This window comes from Erythrolamprus reginae, chromosome 2 (assembly GCF_031021105.1).
Source record: "Erythrolamprus reginae isolate rEryReg1 chromosome 2, rEryReg1.hap1, whole genome shotgun sequence".
NCBI classification, from domain to species: Eukaryota; Metazoa; Chordata; class Lepidosauria; order Squamata; family Dipsadidae; genus Erythrolamprus; species Erythrolamprus reginae.
Genome location: NC_091951.1, coordinates 187,943,762 through 187,966,964, shown reverse-complemented (window position 1 = coordinate 187,966,964; position 23,203 = coordinate 187,943,762). Strand labels below are relative to the sequence as shown.

The 23,203-nt window shown below is 40.5% G+C and overlaps 1 protein-coding gene and 1 long non-coding RNA gene across 4 annotated transcripts in view; one reads left to right on the top strand and one right to left on the bottom strand.

Annotated features, from left to right (window-relative positions):
* Positions 1-21,989, top strand: part of NFE2 (nuclear factor, erythroid 2) — a 28,118-nt gene extending 6,129 nt beyond the window's left edge. Inside the window, exons 2-4 of one of the 3 annotated variants that reach the window (XM_070740840.1) lie at positions 12,853-12,934; positions 16,101-16,313; positions 20,425-21,989. In XM_070740840.1, coding sequence (XP_070596941.1) covers positions 12,884-12,934; positions 16,101-16,313; positions 20,425-21,432 — 1,272 coding nt within the window. In that variant the 5' untranslated portion in view covers positions 12,853-12,883 and the 3' untranslated portion in view covers positions 21,433-21,989. Of the gene's footprint in view, positions 1-12,852; positions 13,074-16,100; positions 16,314-20,424 lie in introns of all 3 variants that reach the window. The other 2 variants (XM_070740842.1, XM_070740841.1) reach the window with 2 other exon arrangements.
* On the bottom strand, positions 2,972-11,074 carry LOC139161555 (uncharacterized). The gene is made up of 2 exons (XR_011558128.1): positions 10,116-11,074; positions 2,972-4,045 (listed from the first exon to the last, which is right to left on the bottom strand). It is a non-coding gene; the product is annotated as an uncharacterized lncRNA (long non-coding RNA).
* Positions 21,990-23,203: the final 1,214 nt, after the last annotated feature.

The following is a 23,203-nucleotide window of genomic DNA, read 5'->3' as shown; positions in this document are numbered from 1 at the left end:
TTAATGTCTGAGATAGTTATTCAACTACAGTTCCCATCTCTTCCAATGTATGTTATTAATGAGCATAAACAACGGGAGTCACAGTTCAACCAGGTTAGAAAAGATGAATAATGTCTTATTCTAGATTTATCCCCACTCGGCTAGAATCCTCTAGGCCCACTTTCTAAATTCCCTCTGAAGTGGCTTAATTTTCAGGACAGGGGGGAACTGTGGACAGGGTTATTTTCACTCATCTAAAACTCTTGTGTCATTTACCTGATTTTTGCTTGAAGGTGAGAGAAATGAGCATGAGAATGTTAACATTTTGGAGCTCTGCTAAAAAAGCCTTTATGCATTTTCTTCCCCTGTCCCTGGAGCTCTGACAGACGTTTTGGGTGTACTTTTTCTCTCTTGTGCAACATCCCAACAGAGAGGATGAGGAAATTGCAGGACCTGTCTCTGTTGAAATATACATGAGAAAAGCAAAGAGTGAGCGGCGATAACGGACCACAAAAGAGAATGGAGGAAGAAGGTCCTGGAACAATTACTTTCAGATATTTGGTGCTTTCCACAGTGACTTCCCCTCTCCCCCTCACAGCTAAGTATCATATCTCACCCTTCACCCTAAGTTATGGTAGTTAAGGTTCAAAGTTAGGGTAGCTAAGGGTAATGGCATCCAAACTTATTTATCCAACCTTGAGAATCAAACAAGAAACATCCCACACAGTTGTTCTGTCGGGCTCTCTGGTAGACTCCTCCCAAAAATTCACAGGTACAAATTTCAGACACACACACGTTTGAAAATTCAAAACAATGTTCTTTATACCGAAAATTCAAATAAACTAAGCCCTCTTTTTGTAGAGTAAAGAGCACTCGTCTCCAAACAAACTGGTAATTTGTACAAGTCCCTTATCAGTTCTGTGATACTTAGCTTGCAGCTGTGAGGTAATTCACAGTCCTTCTTCTTTCACAAAGTGAAACACACTTTGCTCTGGTTTAGTTTCAAAGCGGGGAAAAATCAGCACACAAAAGGTCAAAGTCAATAAAGCAGTCCCGAAACACAACGATCAGATAATCCTCCACAATGGCCAAACCCACAGGCTGCTATTTATAGCAGCCTCACTAATTACCACAGCCCCACCCAACCACGGGTGGCCTCATTTTCTTTGATAATAATCTCTCAGTTGTTGTTGCCTATGCATCGCTCTATGCATGTGTGGCTGTATCATTAACTCTTGTTCTGAATCCAAGGAGGAGCTAGATAATTGATCTCCTTCTGAGCTTCCTGCCACACTCTCTTCCTCCCTGTCATTCACGTCTTCTTGGTCAGAGGAGCCTTCATCATCAGATTCCACATGGGGGGGGGCAAAACAGGCCTGCAGCATGTGGATGTCTCCCCCACATCCACAGTCCTTGGGGCAGGAGCTGGGCCAGAGCTAATCACAACAACAGTTATACCAGAAAACTGTGCCAGTAACATTTCAAAATACATGTGTTGCATCGGAAGTATAAAATAATCAATGTGATTCACACAGCTATCCAAATATTATCCGCTCTGGCAGTTAGGGATTTTTGCAAGTTCTCCAACAGAGAGAAGACTTTCTGTCACTGATATAGGATTCCACTTTTCCACAAGTGGAGATAGTAGTGACTGAAAGCAAAGGAAGTGTAGGAGGAATATGACCTGCTGAGTGCTACTATTGAGCTTTTGTCTATCGATAACTCCTTTTTCTTGTAGCTTCTCAGCACAGATATAATTTAATCATTACTCTTTTTTCTTAGCACTTTGGGAATTCTGTTTATGTGAGGAGGTTTTAGCAATTTCTTAGGAGGAAATCTATGGTTCCTAAGATGCTTTGGGGAAGAATCTTGCTAGAACAAGAAAGAGCCGCCTGAAAATTGTAAGAGATTTATTGTACTTTAACAAGAGGTGGCTGAAGAAGACTCAATTCCTTCTCCTAAAGCAAGTGGATTTGTAGCTGAATTTTATCTCAGTTGTAATGATGACGTTAGCTATTTTAAAGAAGTGGGGAAACAGCCTTATGGTATACTGTTAGGTTTTTTTCCAATGGAAAGAAATGTTCGAAAGGTTTACAAGGGAGATGGATTGCTCCAGTCCTCAAAAACTGCTAACTGCAGCTGTGGGGGTGTAGTGGTTAGAATGCAACACTGCAGGCTACTTCTGCTGACTGCCATCTGACTGCAATTTGGCAGTTCAATTCTCACCAGCTCAAGGCAGACTCAGCCTTTCATTCTTCCAAGGTCGGTAAAAAGAGAAGCCAGATTGTTGGGGAGCAATAGGCTGACTCTATAAACCACTTAGGGCTGTAAAGGACAGTGAAGCAGTATATAAGTCTAAATGCTATTGCTATTCTTTCTTCATTGTTTCCAACAACAACAGCAACAGATCATCTTAAGAACTTGATCATCTTGACTACTGTAATGCTCTCTACATGGGGCTACCTTTGAAAAATGTTCGGAAACTTCAGATCGTGCAGAATGCAGCTGCAAGAGCAATCATGGGCTTTCCCAAATATGCCCATGTTACTCCAACACTCCGCAGTCTGCATTGGTTGCCGATCAGTTTCGGGTCACAATTCAAAGTGTTGGTTATGACCTATAAAGCCCTTCATGGCACCGGACCAGATTACCTCAGAGACCGCCTTCTGCTGCACGAATCCCAGCAACCAGTTAGGTCCCACAGAGTGGATCTTCTCTGGGTCCCGTCAACTAAGCAATGTCGCCTGGCGGGACCCAGGGGAAGAGCCTTCTCTGTGGCAGCCCCGGCCCTCTGGAACCAACTCCCCCCAGAGATTAGAACTGCCCCCACCCTCCTTGCCTTTCGTAAACAACTTAAAACCCACCTCTGCCGCCAGGAATGGGGGAATTGAGATCCTCTTTCCCCCTAGGCCTTTACAATTCTATGCATGGTATGTGTGTATGTATGTTTGGTTTTTATATTAATAGATTTTTAATCATTTCTAATACCAAATTACTATTGTACACTGTTTTATTGTCACTGTTAGCCGCTCCGAGTCTCCGGAGAGGGGTGGCATACAAATCCAATCAATCAATCAGTAAGTAAGTAAGTAAGTAAGTAAGTAAGTAAGTAAGTAAGTAAGTAAGTAAGTAAGTAAGTAAGTAATAATAATAATAATAATAATAATAATAAAGGCCAGGAGTCCAGAATCTTTAACAGCAACTTACAAAGTGGACTTCGGCCAAGATAATTTTTATACATGTACTGTGTTCTAGTTGAAATGTTTAAGATGTTCTCTACATACTCTTTGATAGATTTGTTTCCATGAATTAATTTGGCTACTACTTGTCTGGAATTTGTCATGAATATTAAACTGACATAAGGGGTATGAGAGAAAACAGAAAATACACAGGATAAATGAATCCGGATCTGTACAGACCTAAAGTAATAATATTTGTCAAATACCTAACTAATTACAGTAGGACTTCTAGCTATTTGATCTTCCGAGATTTTAAACAGTTGTCCTTATGTGCATAGTTGTGTAATTGCTTCAAGCTATCATTTCTCCATCGCCTTCCATCACTCTGATGCAGTCTTTTGCAGCTTGTTCCATGCTGCCAGCCACTTAAATAGTGTGTCCAATGCTTTCTCCGATTCAGATACCTCAGTAGCAGAAGTGAGCGAAAAGGAAGGCTTAGTGGACATTTCTGCCGTTGGTGCTGCAGACAGATAATTTTAGACTTCCATTGTGTAATATGAGTGAGTGGGTATCTTTTTAGATAATAATGTTTCATTGCAATAACCCATTTCTATTACCATCAGGTGAATTATGACTTAGGCTTCTCTCCAAAATGTTCCATGATGTTAGATTTCCATGCTTTTGCCATGTATGTCACAAAGATGTTTGGAATTGTTTGAAGAGCAGAAACTTCCAGAGGTAGCAGGAATTACCCATTATATTTTTAATTCTCTTGGCATATTCTTCCCCTCTCAGCCACAAATGAAATAAAATTTAATTTTCACTCGCTTCATTCTTCATGAATTTGCAATAAGTAATAAATAATGCTTTGAAACAATAAGAGCAATCTAAGGGGAAGAAAGCCAGAAGATAATTAGTAGTGACTAAAGCACACAAAGAAAATATTTCACATTCCTTAATTTAGCTTGGTATATTTTCCTACCATCACCTCAAATACAAACTGATCCTAACCTACAGAATCATAGCCTCAGAATCATAGTCTCAAAATGGGCGAACAGTGCAGTCAGGCGGTAGGGAAAGCAAGTAGGATGCTTGGCTGCATAGCTAGAGGTATAACAAGCAGGAAGAGGGAGATTGTGATCCCGCTATATAGAGCGCTGGTGAGACCACATTTGGAATACTGTGTTCAGTTCTGGAGACCTCACCTACAAAAAGATATTGACAAAATTGAACGGGTCCAAAGACGGGCTACAAGAATGGTGGAAGGTCTTAAGCATAAAACGTATCGGGAAAGACTTAATGAACTCAATCTGTATAGTCTGGAGGACAGAAGGAAAAGGGGGACATGATCGAAACATTTAAATATGTTAAAGGGTTAAATAAGGTTCAGGAGGGAAGTGTTTTTAATAGGAAAGTGAACACAAGAACAAGGGGACACAATCTGAAGTTAGTTGGGGGAAAGATCAAAAGCAACATGAGAAAATATTATTTTACTGAAAGAGTAGTAGATCCTTGGAACAAACTTCCAGCAGACGTGGTAGATAAATCCACAGTAACTGAATTTAAACATGCCTGGGATAAACATATATCCACCCTAAGATAAAATACAGAAAATAGTATAAGGACAAACTAGATGGACCATGAGGTCTTTTTCTGCCGTCAGACTTCTATGTTTCTATGTTTCCCCACTTTTTGCAATAAATATATCCAAATTTATTGTCATAATATTAAGGTGATGCTCAGTTAAAGAAATCTACCGATGAAACATGAGTTTGAACTGGTTAATCAAATAATTCATGGATTATCTTTGTACATGATTAAAAACCATAATTCCAGAATAAGATGATGTATCGCAACATATGTTCCCTGCACTTGAGGGAATGTGAAATGCCTCTTCTTAGATGGTGTTTTCCACCAGCGCTTTTAATAAATACTTTTACTGCAAACACTTTAAAATATTCAATTAAGTGAGGTCTTTTTTAGAGCCTCATTTAATCAGTGGATTATTTAAACAGTAAAATCATAAATATACTGTATGTGGATGAAAAAAATGCATGATTTTGTAGAGTTTTGTCAATAGACATTTGGTTCAGAAACCATGAAGACTACTACACTAGATCACACATCAGATATTTTTTAAAGAAATTTTGTGTTGCAGATAAAACATGTGTTTCAGGTATATATTGTGAAAAGACAGTTCTGAAAGTGAGACTTTCTTAATCACTGGCAGACAGATTTGTGACTTTAAAAGGATTTGTACACCAGTCTAATACATTTGTGTGATATTAGATATTTCCAAATAGCTGAGGACTTACGTATTTTTCCGAGTATAAGATGCACCATTTTCCTCCCTAAAGAACGCTGAATATTTGAGTGCACCTTATACTATGAATGTAGCTTTTTCTGAGCTTTTTTTTCCAGACCTAACTAGGTGCTAACGATCTTCCTAGCTCTTACCTTGCAGGCTCTTTCATTGTTACTCTCTGCAAAGAATGTTTTCCAAGCCCAAGGTTAGTGATGGTGTACCTATGGCACGGTACCTATCTGCTGGCATGTGAAGCGTTGCCCTAGCTCAGTTCCAACATGCATGTGTGTGCTGGCCAGCTGATTTTTGGCTTGCACAGAGGCTCTGGGAGGGCATTTCGGCTTTTAGAGAGCGGGTGATGTAGGAGGGTGTTTTTACCCTCCCTCGGCTCCAGGAGGAACAGGGGAAGCTGTTTTTGCCCTCCCCAGGCATTGAATTATGGGTGTTGGCACTCGCGCATGTGCGGTAGCGTGCACCCATGCTCTTTCGGCACCCGAGGGGAAAAAAATTCACCATTGTGATTCCCTTATATAGAGCGCTGGTGAGACCACATTTGGAATACTGTATTCAGTTCTGGAGACCTCACCTACAAAAAGATATTGACAAAATTGAACGGGTCCAAAGACGGCCTACAAGAATGGTGGAAGGTCTTAAGCATAAAAGGTATCAGGAAAGACTTAATGAACTCAATCTGTATAGTCTGGAGGACAGAAGGGAAAGGGGGGACATGATCGAAACATTTAAATATGTTAAAGGGTTAAATAAGGTCCAGGAGGGAAGTGTTTTTAATAGGAAAGTGAACACAAGAACAAGGGGGCACAATCTAAGGTTAGTTGGGGGAAAGATCAAAAGCAACATGAGAAAATATTATTTTACTGAAAGAGTAGTAGATCCTTGGAACAAACTTCCAGCAGACGTGGTAGATAAATCCACAGTAACTGAATTTAAACATGCCTGGGATAAAAATATATCCATTGTAAGATAAAATACAGGAAATAGTATAAGGGCAGACTAGATGGACCATGAGGTCTTTTTCTGCTGTCAATCTTCTATGTTTCTATGTTTCTATCACTGCACTAGGTCTTTGTAGGCTATTTTTTATTGCTCTACTTGCTCCGAATGTTTCTTTCCAGCCCTAACCACTTGTTAATGATGTTCCCAGCAATTACCAGCTTGCAAGCTCTTTCATTGTTACTCTCTCCAAATAATGTGCTGAAGCTGACCAGACTAAGGACATTAGCCAGATGAATGTCTGGCAGACAGGTTTCCCCCCCTGTTTTCCTTCCCAAAACCTAAGGTGCGTCCTATATTCCGCTGCGTCTTATACTCTGAATAATACAGTAGATCTGTGATATTGATCTTTTCATTCAGCTTTTCACAGAACTTGATTAAAGTGAGAACAGGACTGGAAAATGTATTTGGTCTGTGATTCTCATCACATAAATCTGTTGTATTTCTGTGCACACTCTCCCCCCCACACACAAAAAAACCCTCCCTTCCAAAATTTTGTCACGTCATGAAATTTTATAAGATTTGGCCACTCTTGCTCCCCTTTTTTGCAAGTTCTACATAAGAACACTGAAAACAGATAATTTGGAAGTTTGGTAAAATTGTGAGTTATTTTATGATCTTGTTTTGTAATTATTTCTAGATGAAGTTTGAATGCCATGATATTCATAGGTAAACATTTTGGCTGTCATAATAGATTTTTAAAAATAATAATAATGTAAACATTTAATATCTTGCCTTTTTGATAAATTATCATAGTTTGCAACATACTTCAACAATATATGCAAGAAATTGAAAATATCAGGTAAGAGGCAGGTGCGCTGCGCACGCATCCTCTTGATTTGGGTGTGTGTGTACCTGCGCACGCATCCTTTGTAGAATTTTGCTTCATTTTGCGCATGCATAGGAAGCAAACACATGCCAAAATCTCACAAGGGGATGCGCGCATGTGCACAATTTTGGTGAATTTTTTGGAAAAAATCATCAAAATCCCGCATGCACGGGCATCCCTTTGCAAGATTTTGCTGCTGCGCATGGACAGGAAACGAAAAAAATATAAAATCCGGGGGAAAGGTGGCGCCGTCCAACGGATCGGCACCTGAGTGGTCACATGCAAATTGTGCGTTCTGGCGGCTGCTACCGGTTTGCAGTCGCCTACCACCCCGGTAGGAACCCACCACTGGGTAGGTAAAACACATCATTCTTCTTCTTTCTAGGAGCTGGTTGCATGGATTAACCTAAACTAAATTAATCACAAATAAATTGTGAAGCAAGAGATCACTGAAAGAATCCTTATAATCCCTCCAATTAGAGACTAATTGCCAGAGCACTAAAAGATCACTATGTGGATCTTTTGACAGGAAAAAACAAGTATCAATAAGAGGCCATTCAGAATTCATAAAACAGCCATACACAATCATGCGCCTGCAGTGCAGCCATTCCCAATATGTATTACTGTTGAATCCAGTCACCTGTTTGTTCCAGAGGGTTTGGAACAGTTATAATTGCCTTGATTAATCATATATTGTATGCAAATTGATTTATTTGTTTGTTTGTTTGTTTGTTCGTTCATTCATTTGACTTCTATGCCACACAATCCTGAAGGAATCTGGGCAGCTTACAACAGTAACATAAATACAAATACAAATAAATACAGAACAATAAGAAGTCAAACATAATAATAATAATAATAATAATAATAATAATAATAATTTATTAGATTTGTATGCTGCCCCTCTCTGAGAACTCGGAGTGGCTCACAACAAGACAATACACAATACAAATGTTCCAAATGTTCTGTTAGTCCACACCAATCAGCCTAACTCAATCAAATCGCATTAATGAAATTGTATGTCTGGCTCAGTGACGGGCTACCAAAATTTTTATTACCACACTGTGGTTGTGGCTTATGCATTTCGTTTCAACATCTTTCAGTGCAAATTGGGTGCTCTAGGGATTACCAGAACTGCGTTCCTGACCATTCCCGTAGGAGCCCATCCCTGGTCTGGCTTAGTTGAAAAAAAAGTAAAATCTTGAAACCAATACCCTAGTAATGAACATAATTTGATAGAAAACACAAATCCACCTCCGTAACATATTGTTTTGAATGGTATAGAAAGCAGAATACCATTCTTCTTGCCCTCCAGATCCCTAGTTTAGATGTGCCTACTGTACTCTGGATTACTCCTATTTTGTCCTTGAGCTGAGCTTCTCCACTGCTGCCCAATTCTTGGTACATGAGCATGTTTGTTCAAGAGTTAAGAATATCACTGAACTTGCTCCCAGCAGAGAGGAGATGTTTCTGAAGTCTGGCCAATGGGAGGAATACAAAATGCTTAACAGACATGTGCAAATAGAACAGTAACAGGCTTCAATTACCTTTGCTACCGGTTTGTAGGTGTGCACGCACATGTGTTTGCTTCGTTCATGTGCATGCACACTGCACATTCTGCACATGCACAGATCATCTGTCATGACATCCGGGTAGGTGGGCGGAGCCTCCCGCTGCTATCACTATTGGTTTGCCTGAACTGGGGCGAACCAGTAGCAACCCACCACTGATCTAGAAGCATTAGGATTGGTCTTGCCTTTTCTCTGTCAGTGCAGCATCAGCCCAATGTATTTTGTTGCCTGGAAGGCAACTCGGACCAGCATATTACACATGTTTTTCCAGTTCAGACACCAATTCCAGTACAGTATTCAGTGTCATATTTTGCCCTCCCTACATACTGCCATTCAAAGTCAGTTTATTTAACTTGCTGTGAGAAACAGGATTGGATCTATAAATGGAAAGGTAAATAAGTCATCCCCAGCAGGCTTAACTTCTCTATAAATTATATTATAAATTATATTATATTAATTAAATTATATTATATCCCACCTTTATTATTTTTATAAATAACTCAAGGTGGTGAACACAGGCAACTAATACTCCTTCCTTTTTTCTATTTTCTCAATGACAATCCTATGATATGAGTTAGGCTGCAAGAGAGGTGACTAACCCAAAGTCTTCCAGTTAGCTTTCATGGCTAAGGCAGAACTAGAACCCAGAATCTCCTGCTTTCTAGCCTGTTGCCTTAACCACTAGACCAAACTTATTCTAGATTCACATTTTTAGGATAAGCAGCAAGCCCTATATGGCATTGGACCAGAATACTTTCGGGACCGCCTTCTGCCGCACGAATCCCAGCGACCGATTAGGTCCCACAGAGTTGGTCTTCTCCGGGTTCATTCGACACAACAATGCCGTCTGGCGGGACCCAGGGGAAGAGCCTTCTCTGTAGTGGCCCTGGCCCTCTGAAATCAACTCCCCCCTGAGATTAGGACTGCCCCCACCCTCCTTGCCTTTCGTAAACTCCTGAAAATCCACCTGTGTCGCCAGGCATGGGGACATTGATATACCCCTTGGCTGTTTTGTTTATGTATGGTTTGTTTGGGTCTCATGATTGTTTTTAATAAGGGTTTTTTAACTGTTTTTAATATTGGATTTGTATTTTGTATTGCTTGTTGTGAGCCGCTCTGAGTCCTCAGAGAGGGTCGGCATACAAATCTAAATGATAATAATAATAATAATAATAATAATAATAATAATAATAATAATAATAATAGAGAGAGAAAGGAAAACATGTACTACTATACTGTACCTAAAGGAGGACAGGCATAGGAGAGCAAGCTAGGTATGTCAATCCTCTTCTTCCTCTCATTTGTCACGCACAATTTGTGATTAAGCCTCTGCTTCCTATTTACTGTATGCAAACTGTCCAAGCCTTCGGTCTGCAAGCACATTGTAGCTGCGATTGTGGATTAAAGTATCAGAATACGCTTTTGTGTTTTAATATCAGAGCAGGGTTATGCATTCAAACACAAAGACACACTAGCCATAAAAACAAAAGTCCACAGTTTCTCTCCTGTTGCATAATTTATTCTGGTTTTGGTAATAAGGGGAGTAATTCGTTCTCCACCCTTAACCACAGGAAATCTTATTCAACAACTCCTCTGCCTTCTGAAATTTCTACAGGCTTTCTCCATCTAATTAAACCTTAAGGGGTAATAATTTACTGTTCCGAGAGTTGTAAACTAAAATGTGCAAACAGCTATATCCTGCCACCATCACTGTTTTCTGTGACTTTTCTTCTTTTGTTATGGAATGATGAGACACAATAATCAAGGATATTGTTCATTTTCTTTTCTCTGCTGAAAATATTCTTCAAGATCTTCTTGGTGGGTTTTCTCAGGCACTGAAATTTCCTGGAAAATCCTCCTCTACATTTAAAATGAAATACCGTAATCTGTTTTCAAAAATGTTCAACTGGTTTTCATAGTAAGGTTGCCTTCCTATAAGTCTGTTGCAATTCTTTTTTAAAAAGCACTTCAATAATGTGTGCTGGCTCTGAAATTTACAGTTTGGCGGTACATTTGTTCAGGTCATAGTGTCGCAAAATGTTTCTTTTAAAGGCCCATTTAGATATGAGCAACAAAAAGATATATTTGGCTATTTGAACCATCTTCTTCTTTTTATTTAACTAAGGTTAAAAATAGAATTGGAGGAGGATTAAAGCATAGACAATCAATAAGAAACATTTGGCTTAAGCCCTCCATTTAGAAGAACATTCTTCAACCAGTTGAGCAGAACTCAAGTAGTCATATCAACTCCAGCATTCCTCTTAAGAAAAAGTTTTTTTCACATATATATTTTCTAACAAAATGAAATAAAACCTATATATTTGCCCAAAGCAAGCAAGCAAGCAAAAACAAACAAACAAACAAGCTACTCCAAGTGTATGGAGAGGGGCAGCATACAAATCTAATAAATTATTATTATTATTATTATTATTATTATTATTATTTATTAAGTAAGCAACTTGGCAGCAGAAATCAAAAGGAAGAGAAGCAATTAGCAACTATTACCATAAGTGAATGAGAAAAAAACAGAACTGTTTTTGTTGGTGAGTTGTTGGTGAATTAAATGTTAATGAGTTAATAATCTAGTAATTAAGAACACTTAAGACTTATATAATACTGTACTTCATAGAGCTTTAAAAGCTTGTAGATGACAGCCTTTCCTTTAATCTCTGCAACAAGCTTCAATAAATAGGTGCTATGGAATCAATCAATTATTTATTTATTTATTTATTATTTATTTATTTATTTTGTCCAATACACAATACATATTGAAGAGGATAGACATGAAGTATTATATATAAAGAAAAGATATAAAAGTAGAGGAGGAGATTATTTTACTGAAAGAGTAGTAGATCCTTGGAACAAACTTCCAGCAGACGTGGTAGATAAATCCACAGTAACTGAATTTAAACATGCCTGGGATAAACATATATCCATCCTAAGATAAAATACAGAAAATAGTATAAGGGCAGACTAGATGGACCAGGAGGTCTTTTTCTGCCGTCAGACTTCTATGTTTCTATGTTTGTAAGATATATGAAAGGAAGAAAAGATATATGATATATGAGATAAGAAGAGACAATTGGACAGGGGACGAAAGGCAGGCTAGTGCACTTATGTATGCCCCTTACTGACCTCTTAGGAACCTGGAGAGGTCAATCGTGGATAGTCTAAGGGAGAAATGTTGGGGGTTAGGGGTTGACACTACTGAGTCCGGTAATGAGTTCCACGTTTCGACAACTCAATTGCTAAAGTCATATTTTTTACAGTCAAGCTTGGAGCGATTAATATTAAGTTTGAATTTGTTGCGTGCTCTTGTGTTGTTGCGGTTGAAGCTGAAGTAGTCATTGACAGGCAGGACGTTGCAGCATATGATTTTGTGGGCAATACTTAGATCGTGTTTTAGGCGTCGTATTTCTAAGCTTTCTAGACCTAGGATTGATAGTCTGCTTTCGTAGGGCATTCTGTTTCGAGTGGAGAAGTGAAGGGCTCTTCTGGTGAAGTATCTTTGGATAATTCAATATGTTTTAACAGTTATGACCAGAACATAAAGTCCCAGAAATCTCAGCTTCATAGAATTTAGCCTGACTTGACCAAAATAGGAGGACGTTGTGAGGAATTGGGCTAGTGTCATTCCAGAAGTTTGTTGTTGTTGTGGTGGTTGCAATCTGTCACATTCTCCCTCAAGCTGTTTTTGTCCTATAGCGATGGCCTCAGCCTGTACTTTACGTGATTTTTAAAATCATGAATAAAATTGTGGACCCAGAGCTCTTGATGGATGAGCAGTTGACAAAACACCCACACACACACCCACACATATATATATGGTACCATCCTAGTCTCCCTTAATTTTAAAATTTCAGCTAAAAACATTTGAGATAGATATATATATATATAAAAAAAACACTTCTCCAATACTTCTCTGGACAAACCCTAGGACTGACTGATACGAAGGTGGTTGTTATCTATCTCTTGCAGGAAGAAACTTGGCATCCTTGTGGCTTCATGAATGTCTGATCCAGGCAGCTGCACACTGCAGATTCACAGGGCTGCTGCAGAGGTAAGGGGAAGAAACACAGCAGCTTATCGGAGACCAGATGGGCAATCCCACCCTTGCCAAATTGGGACTAAGAAGTGGAGGCAGGGAAAAAGGAAAAAAAAAACCCAGTTTCTGAAAATCATCCAGAAAGAGAAAAGTGGTAAATTGTTCCATTCTACTGCCCCCTAGAGCAGTGTTTCCCAACCTTGGCAACTTGAAGATATTTGGACTTCAACTCCCAGAATTCCCCAGCCAGTGAATGCCATAGAAGCTCAATAATAATAATAATAATAATAATAATAATAATAATAATAATAATAATTATTATTATTATTATTATTATTATTACTATTATTATTATTATTATTATTTATTAGATTTCTATGCCGCCCCTCTCCGCAGACTCGGGGCGGCTCACAACAAAAATAATAACAATGTGATAATATAACAAATCTAATATTTAAAAGAAAGCATCTAAAAACCCACCATTTAAAAAATCATGCAACACAAGCATACCATACATAAAACTATATAAGCCTGGGGGAGATGTCTCAATTCTCCCATGCCTGGCAATATAGGTGGGTCTTAAGCAATTTATGAAAGTCGAGGAGGGTGGGGGCAGTTCTGATCTCTGGGGGGAGTTGATTCCAGAGGGCTGGGGCCACCACAGAGAAGGCTCTTCCCCTGGGCCCCACTAGATGACATTGTTTAGTCGATGGGACCGATTTGTGTGGCAGAAGATGGTCCCGGAGATATTCTGGTCCGATGCCATGTAGGGCTGGGTGACTTTGAGGCAGCTGTTCTCATTTAGTCTGGTCTACTTCATTGGATTGTGTGAAAAACATTGGAGGTCAGGGCACTTTGTATGCTCCCCTGAACACCAGGAAGAAAAGTAGTATATAAATATACTGCTCAGAAAAATAAAGGGAACACTCAAATAACGCATCCTAGATCTGAATGAATGAAATATTCTCATTGAATGCTTTGTTCTATACAAAATTGAATGTGCACAACAGCATGTGAAAGTGATTGTCAATCAGTTTTGCTTCCTAAGTGGACAGTTTGATTTCACAGAAGTTTAATTTACTTGGAGTTTATTTTTTAAAGCAGTATATATTAAATACACAAAAAAGAGCAAGCTGCTAAGCACTCTGTGAATGGCCTTAAGCGGTTCAAGAGTGGCCTTGAGCAGTCCTTTCAGAACCCAAGAAAGCAAATCCAACAAATATGGAAAAGTAAGGTCTTTCTCACAATGGTGTCCACTGCCATGTTCTAGTTTTGCTCTATGCTCTGCTCAGTTATATTGCCTTAGGGATTTATACTATTCAGACCCTGATTGTGAGTTGTGAAAAAAAGGATTAGGGGAGAAATGGTAGCAGTGTTCCAATATGTCAGGGGTTGCCACAAAGAAGAAGGAGTCAGGCTATTCTCCAAAACACCTGAGGGTAAGACAAGAAGCAATGGATAAAAACTAAACAAGGAGAAAAGCATCTTAAAACTAAGGAGAAATTTCCTGACAGAACAACTAACCAGTGGAACAACTTGCCTCCAGAAGTTGTCCTCCTGGGGCTGTATGAATGCTCCAACACTGGAAGTTTTAAAGAAGATGTTAGATAACCATCTGTCTGAATTAGTGTAGGGTTTCCTGCCCAAGCAGGGGTTGGACTAGAAGACCTCCAAAGTTCCTTCCAAATCTGTTATTCTATTCTGTTCTATTCTTATTCTCTTCTCTTCTCTTCTGTTCTTCCCGCCGCCCTGAGTCTTCGGAGAGGGGCGGTATACAAATCTAATTATTATTATTATTATTATTATTATTATTATTATTATTATTATTATTATTATTATTATCATTATTATTATTATTGTTGTTGTTGTTTTGTTAATTTGGAAACACTCCTCAGAGAACTTATAACTAACCAAAATGATCAGAAAAGAATGCACATGTGTATATGTGTGTGATTGCACGCATGTGAGTGAATGAATCACTGGATTAATCAAAACTCAATCGCTTGTTTTGTTTTTTTTAATCTCATACTTCTCATATATTTTGACAATTGTGTTTTTTAAAAAAATTGTTGAGTTCTTGTATTGCAGGGGTGGCAGGCCCACCCCCGGGTTTAGCGATGGGGGCGGGAAGTTACAATGTGTCACGTGATGACACGACAATGCGAGTTTTGACACCCTTTGTTGCATTGTACATTTTGTGTTCTTAACCTTATACAGCCTCAGGAGCATTACAAAAACCATAATCAAATAGTAAGAAGGGATGCAGGCAGTAAATATTAGAATGCATGTATTGATTTAATGACTAACCATAGTCTTCAATCAGCCAATAGTTTTTTTAGAACAGCTGATGAGGCTTAACTCTGCTTAATATCAGCAAGAGAGAAACCTGGCTAGATTGAACTATTCAAGACAATCAAATCATCACCTCGAGGCTCGACTACTGTAACGCTCTCTACGTGGGGCTACCTTTGAAGAGTGTTCGGAAACTTCAGATTGTGCAGAATGCAGCTGCGAGAGCAATCATGGGCTTCCCAAGGCATGCCCATGTTACACCAACACTCCGCAGTCTGCATTGGTTGCCGATCAATTTCCGGTGTTGGTTATGACTTATAAAGCCCTTCATGGCATCGGACCAGAATATCTCCGGGACCGTCTTCTGCCGCACGAATCCCAGCGACCAGTTAGGTCCCACAGAGTTGGCCTTCTCCGGGTCCCGTCGACTAAACAATGTCATCTGACGGGACCCAGGGGAAGAGCCTTCTCTGTGGTGGCCCCGACCCTCTGGAACCAACTCCCCCCAGATATAAGAGTTGCCCCCACCCTCCTTGCCTTTCGTAAGCCACTTAAAACCCACCTCTGTTGTCAGGCATGGGGGAATTGAGATATCCCCTCCCCCTAGGCTTATAAAATTTGTGCATGGTATGTCTGTATGTATGATTGGTTTCTTACATTGGGGTTTTTTACATTACTACTTTTAATATTAGATTTGTTCATAGTGTCTTTTTACTGTTGTTAGCCACCCCGAGTCTATGGAGACGGGCGGCATTCAAATCAAATCAAATCAAATCAAATCAGTAAATAAATAAATAAATAAATAAATAAATAAACAAACAAACAAACAAACAAACAAACAAACAAACAAATAAATAAATAAATTGTTTATTCTTTTTTTCTGTGATAGAACTTTGCTGCCACGGCTGATTTTGGAGGCATCTTTCTGGAGCAGACACTGGGCAGAGGTCGGCCTGATAAGATGTCCCCCTGCCCACCCCAGCAGGGATGGACTCGGAGTACCTTCCTCCCTTTGTACAACCCCCTGGCAGGGGGGGAAGCTTGCTCACAGGGGGAAATGGAGCTCACCTGGCAAGAGATTCTCTCAATCTCAGAATTGCAGGTAAGCATGGGACTGACAGAATAAGCTATTATTTGAACAGCTTTGAGGAAGATAGGTTGGACATATTGACAATAGTCAACACAATAGCTCCAACAAAAACTTGCTACATAGAGCAAGGCAATGGGGAAGGAAGGAGCAAAGTGAAGATGATTTGTTTATAACAGAGAGTCCTTGTTTAACAAGCAAAACTAGGACCTGCAACTCCATCTGGTCAAGCAAGACATAAGGTGACTGTAACTTGCAATTTTATTGTTGGCTTCTCTATTGGTTTCACTCGCCACTAACTGGCTACCAAGTGGCTTGGTCCAGGTTTTGTCCTTAGTCAAGTGGCAAAAAACATGATGGCTAATGTGATGTCTGAACTCAGTTGGAATAGTTGCAAATTTGGGCATTGCATAAATGCAATAATAAACAAAAAGACAAGCAGTGTCTCTTGCAGGAAGTGGATATTATTTCTGCTTCTCCCCTTGCTTTCTACCTGGTATCAATTTGCAACCCTTGGCCTAGTATAAAGTGATTCATTCAGCTCTTTGGCAAGAATTCTCTCCCTTTTTCCTGGCAGCAGCTGTGAAAAGCTAAAGAAAAGGGGAGAAAAACCAAGAGCAAAATTTGCCATACAGAGATACTGCAACGAGCCAGATAAAAAGAGTGATTTACCAATTGTAAAGCCCTTGGTTTTCTGATTGAACATACCTTTATTAAAAAAAACTACTCTAGTCTTAAAGCCTGAACTCAATGCTGTAGCTGCATATTGCTTGCTTCAGTCTTTCTGTGCATGCCATTTTTTTCCCTTGAAAAGAAATTGTATACTTTTGCAAACTTATACAGCCTTAAATGCTAGTATTTCTCTTCATCAAAGTTCACTAACAGTTCAAATTATTTAGATCAGTCTCAAACTAGAATTTCATCTTTTTGTTAATGACTGAACTCCCACCCACCATTCAATAACAGCTACAGCAAGTTTCCTAAATGGTGCAAGAATTTAAAATTCAGCAAAATTAGGAAGCTATAGTGTAAGAGTTATATTTTCAACTTACAAATGAGTCCTTTTGTTTCATCCAGGGTAGGTGCACTATACATTTTGTAGACAGGATGACAGCATTAAGGAAACTACCAGATAGTTTTAAATTATCTTGCCCACATTTTCTTGAGAATAACTTAAATCAGTGGCCTTCATTTCCAGGTTGATCTTCCTTCCTTCCTTCCTTCCTTCCTTCCTTCCTTCCTTCCTTCCTTCCTTCCTTCCTTCCTTCCTTCCTTCCTTCCGGTGGTTTGCAATTCTAAATTTATACAACAATTAAAAACAAGAGAGTAAAAATGTGCAGAAATATCAATATCAGCCATAATAATTACTTCATTAACAGTACAGCCAAGAAACAGGGCCCTTAACATATTCTGAGCCCAGACCTGAGTGCATAGCTACTTTTTCAAGATTTGTGTGTAGAATGTAATATGTAGAATATTATATTATCTTTTTAAAATCACCGTTACAGGGTAAGGAATGTATGACTTGCTAACGGATATAAAACATTATTTAAAATAATATTTAAAATATGGAAAACAATAACCTAGAATAAAAATTAAATTAAAAAAAAAACGCTCTTTAGAAGGCCAGATCCTGAAGATGAAACTCAAATGCTTTGGCCGCTTAATGAGAAGGAAGGACTCGCTGGAGAAGAGCCTAATGCTGGGAACGATTGAGGGCAAAAGAAGGAGACGACAGAGAATGAGGTGGCTGGATGGAGTCATTGAAGCAGTTGGCATGAGCTTAAAAGGACTCTGAGGAATGGTAGAGCAGTGTTTTTCAACCAGTGTGCCGTGGCACACTAGTGTGCCGCGAGACATGGTCAGGTGTGCCGCGAAGCTCAGCAAGAGAGAGAAAGAGAGAGAGAGAGAAAGAAAGCAAGAGAGAGAGAAAAAGAAAGCAAGAGCGAAAGAGAGAGAGAGAAAGAAAGCAAGAGAGAAAGAGAGAGAGAAAGAAAGCAAGAGAAAGAGAAAAAGAAAGCAAGAGCGAAAGAGAGAGAGAGAAAGAAAGCAAGAGAGAAAGAGAGAGAGAAAGCAAGCAAGAGAGAAAGAGAGAGAGAGAGAAAGCAAGAGAGAGAAAGAGAGGAGGAGAGAGAGAAAGAAAGCAAAAGAGAGAGAGAAAGAAAGAAAGTAAGAGAAAGAGAGGCAGGAAAGGAGGGAGAGATAGAAAGATAGCAAAAAAGAGAGGAAGGAAGGAAGAGAGAAAGAAAGAGGGATGGACAGAGAGGGGAAGGAAGGAAGACAGAGAAAGAGGGAGAGAAATAGAGCGAAAGGGAGGAAGAGAGAGAGAAATAAATTTTTTTGTCCAAACTTTTTTAGCCCCCCTCACTCCCCCCCGCTCAATGTGCCCCATGATTTTGTATACATAAAAATGTGCCGCAGCTCAAAAAAGGTTGAAAATCACTGTGGTAGAGGACAGGAAAGCCTGGAGGAACATTGTCCATGGAGTTGTGATGGGTCAGACACGACTTCACAACAAAGAATAAAAACAGTAATTAAAATGTAAAAATATCACAGGGGAATGAACAAATTTTTTTTTTTTAATGTAAGAGAACAAATCAAAGCTCCAATATTTATATGCCCTGCCGCTGGGATTCGTGCGGCAGAAGGCGGTTCCTGAGATAATCTGGTCCGGTGCCATGAAGGGCTTTATAGGTCATAACCAACACTTTGAATTGTGACCGGAAACTGATCGGCAACCAATGCAGACTGTGGAGTGTTGGTGTGACATGGGCATATTTGGGAAAGCCCATGATTGCTCTCGCAGCTGCATTCTGCACGATCTGAAGTTTCAGAACACTTTTCAAAGGTAGCCCCATGTAGAGAGCGTTACAGTAGTCGAACCTCGAGGTGATGAGGGCATGAGTGACTGTGAGCAGTGACTCCCGGTCCAAATAGGGTCGCAACTGATGCACCAGGCGAACCTGGGCGAACGCCCCCCTCGCCACAGCTGAAAGATGTTTCTCTAATGTGAGCTGTGGATCGAGGAGGACGCCCAAGTTGCGAACCCTCTCTGAGGGGGTCAATGTTTCTCCCCCCAGGGTAATGGACGGACAGATGGAATTGTCCTTGGGAGGCAAGACCCACAGCCACTCCGTCTTGTCTGGATTGAGTTTGAGTTTGTTGACACCCATCCAGGCCCCAACAGCCTCCAGGCACCGGCACATCACTTCCGCTGCTTTGCTGACTGGACAATCTTCCATATTTCTTTTTCATAGCCCAGATCTAATGATGGGGGCTCTGAATGTTTCCAGTGTGGTCCTTCACTATTCAGTTACAGTCCCAAGATATGTTTACAGTAATTAGTTTGTGAAGACAACTCAAAGAACTGAAAACGTTAACTGTTTAGTTCACAATCGTTGCTGCGAGGTTGGCTGAAGAGTAAACTCATTGGAATGGGTGGAGCCCATCCCACATCTACAAAATATGCATTTGTGGGGGTTAGCCCCTCTACAGAGGAGTGTACTGAATCCAAGTTGCAAGGTGGCAGATATCCATTACATCCATCTGCCTTTTAAATCTTGACTCTTCCAACACTGCCCCCATTCAACAGCAAACCCTGGGGAGAAGCGAGGTGGGGGAAACCATGTACAATGGGGGATCTGTCCGATGGGCTGAATCATTCTTTTGTTCTTGGGGGGGATGTTATCAACCCATTTTAAGGGGCTCGGCACCTGCAGTCCTTTTGAAGTGCCTCTTTGCTTTGCTCTCTCCTTCCCCCCTTAACCCTTTAGCCATAAGAACATTACATAGGGTTGGAAATGAAGTGTTGGAAGTGTAATCATATACCTGGCTAAACAGACAAAGTAAATTTCTGGAAAAACCTGAAAATCTTTAAATGATATTCCTCTTGTAAAAAGGTATTGGGTACACTTGCAATTTAGCAAGAGTGGGAGGGGGAAAATAATTTTGAGACTGTATACTAGATTGACTGTCAGAGAAGAGCCTGGGCAAGCCATCAGAAATCCCTTGAGTTTGACTACAATCCTCTGGAGCCTCCCTTGTGCATTTTCCGCATTCTTGGCTTTGAGGGGTGAGGGAGAAGGGAGGAACTGTCTCATCTATTTTTTCCCCTTCCTTCCTGCAGGGTCTTGATATGCCAGCTGAGAGTTGCTACGATCCAGCTTTATGTGGTCATTCCCAACAGATGGTGCCATCCTCTAACTATGCGCCCTGTGCAGGGATGGGCGAGGGTTCTGGTTCCAATTACAACCCTCCTACCGCTGCAGCCTACGACCATCCCTACCCAGAAAATCTGCCTGCTTCTTGTACACTCTACAGCTACACTGGCATGCTCATCTCTTCCACCTTGGAGCCTCCAGCACCTGCTATGCTGGGCGGATATAAAGGGATGCCAGGGATGATGTTGGGGAGGGAGCTAACTAATGGCTATGGACCACAGGGAGCTTGCAAGCTCCAAGAAGATCTGGAATCGGATTCTGGATTATCCCTCAATTACAGCGATGCAGAGTCCCTGGAAGCTGAGGGGCTCGAGCGGGCCGAATATCCGTCTTTGTATCCCTTGGACCATGTCCCAGCCTACCCTCCATTGGCTCCTGTGCCAGAGGTGCCCTTCCCTGAGCATCACTCGGAGCATTCTTTGGAAAACGGGCAGAGCCCACGGGGAGAATTAGTTGGCAACAGGGATGAACGTCGGGCGCTGGCCATGAAAATCCCCTTCCCCGTGGAAAAGATCATCAACCTGCCAGTGGACGACTTCAATGAGCTGCTGTCACGTTTCCCGCTGAGCGAGCCTCAGCTGGCGCTAATCCGGGACATCCGCCGCCGCGGCAAGAACAAAGTGGCGGCTCAAAATTGCCGCAAGCGCAAGCTGGAGACCTTGGTGCACCTGGAGCAGGAGCTGGATGAACTCAGCCGCGAGCGTCAGCGCTTGTTACAGGATCGCGGAGAGTTTAACAGGAGTCTGACACTGACCAAGCAGAAGCTGGGAGCCCTCTACCACCAAGTATTTTGCATGTTGCGGGATGAAGCCGGCAATGCCTATTCTCCTGACGAGTACGTGCTCCAGCTCACAATCGATGGCGGTGTCTTTCTTGTCCCACGCAACAAGCAGCCAGAAAGTGCCAACGGCTGAACTGAACAGGTTGTGGTAGAAACTGGGGGGGATGGAACGCAGCCAGTTGCCCCCCTGAAAAGCATCTCTTTATAGAGGTTTGAGACCACTCAAATGTTAAAGAGTTCAAATTTCAAAACACCATTCAAATCACCCATAATTATTTTTCACTTCATTAGGAAAAAAAACAGGGTTTGATGAAAACAGTACCTGTTCTTCCTTATCCAAGCATCCCTATTTCTAAAACTTAACAGTCCCATCAGACTTCACCGTTGTGGTCAGTTGTGATGGTTGAATTATAATCCCAACAATGTTTGTAGGGCTATTTGTAATCCCCAACTCTTTGCTTACTTCGGTACTTTGAGCCAAATTACCTTGCATACAAATATATAAGGCACTTGCTCACCTTACGGCTTTATAATGTCCCCAACTATTTGGATTACAATTTCAAAATTTTGCATATTTGGACTGCACATTTTGCAATTATGAAGAAGTCTATTGTAAATTAGTTGTACATCCCTTTCTATGCATTTCCAGAATGTTGAAAATTGAAAAATAAAAAAATGAATTATGCTTAATCCTAGTTGAGACTATATTGCTGGGAGGTATAAGAAATGAATGTGGCTTGTATTCAAAATTATAAGCTCTAATTGGGTTCATATTTTATTTTTATTTTTTGCCACACATGCCATACATTTTGAAATCTATGCTATTCCTTTTCAAAGCACTTGCTAGGTTCATTGCCACTGTATGCCAGTCATAAAAGTATTGGCAAGGACTTTAAAAGATGTTTCTAAAGACTACAGAAAAGACAGGAAGAACCTGTGTTGTGCTTGGACCTCACAATCTCAGAAGTTATTCACTCTTCGAAAAGCCAAAACGCACTCTTAGCAAATTGCCTTACATCAGGTGTCTAGGGCCATCTTTTCAAACTACTGGTCATTTTATAACAAGTCACAAGATCCACGAGTTACAACTCACAACAGTACAGTATACGCCTTTTTAAATGTTAGCTTGAAAAAGTGCTATCAGACTTCTGAGTTTTGGCTATCAGACCAATATTAGTTTTCTTCCTCAATCGTGTACTGTGTCAGTACATAATTTTGGTATTTATTAACTTGTAAGCGGAAATTGTCCTAATGTCCAACCCACCAAATCCAGTTTTCCATTCATATTCTGATTTCTGTTATAAACATGGATGTAAAAACAATTAAGATGTTTCAAAATGATGTACTGTATACACAATCTGTGCATTATGAGGTCCTCTACTGTGGATTGTTTCTAGCTTTAAACAGGATTCCTGCTGTATTTAGGTAAAGGTTCCCCCCCGCACATGCGTGCTTATCATTCCCAAATCTAGGGGGCGGTGCTCATCTGTTTCTAAGCCAAAGAGCCAATGCTGTCTGAAGAAGTCTCCATGGTCATGTGGCTGGCATGACTAAACGCCAAAGCACATGGAGCACTGTCACTTTCCCACCAAAGTGGTCCCTATTTTTCTACTTGAATTTCTATGTGCGTGGTTGGCAGAAGCTGCAACAAGTAATAGCTCAGTTATGCAGCACTAGGAATTTGAACTGCCACTCTTTCCGATTGATATTTAAAAGACCTAATTTATTCCCGTTGTCATAAACAGATCATTTTGCAGTTGTAGTAGTAATACATTTGCTTGTCTGTGCCTCCTTGCTCTCTTTCGTTTCCTCTATTCCCTGGGGGAGGGAAGGAATCCCTGAACTGATGCTGGGTGGTGAGAATCTCACATCAAGGAAGAGAGCAGGTGTGAAAGATCTGCTTA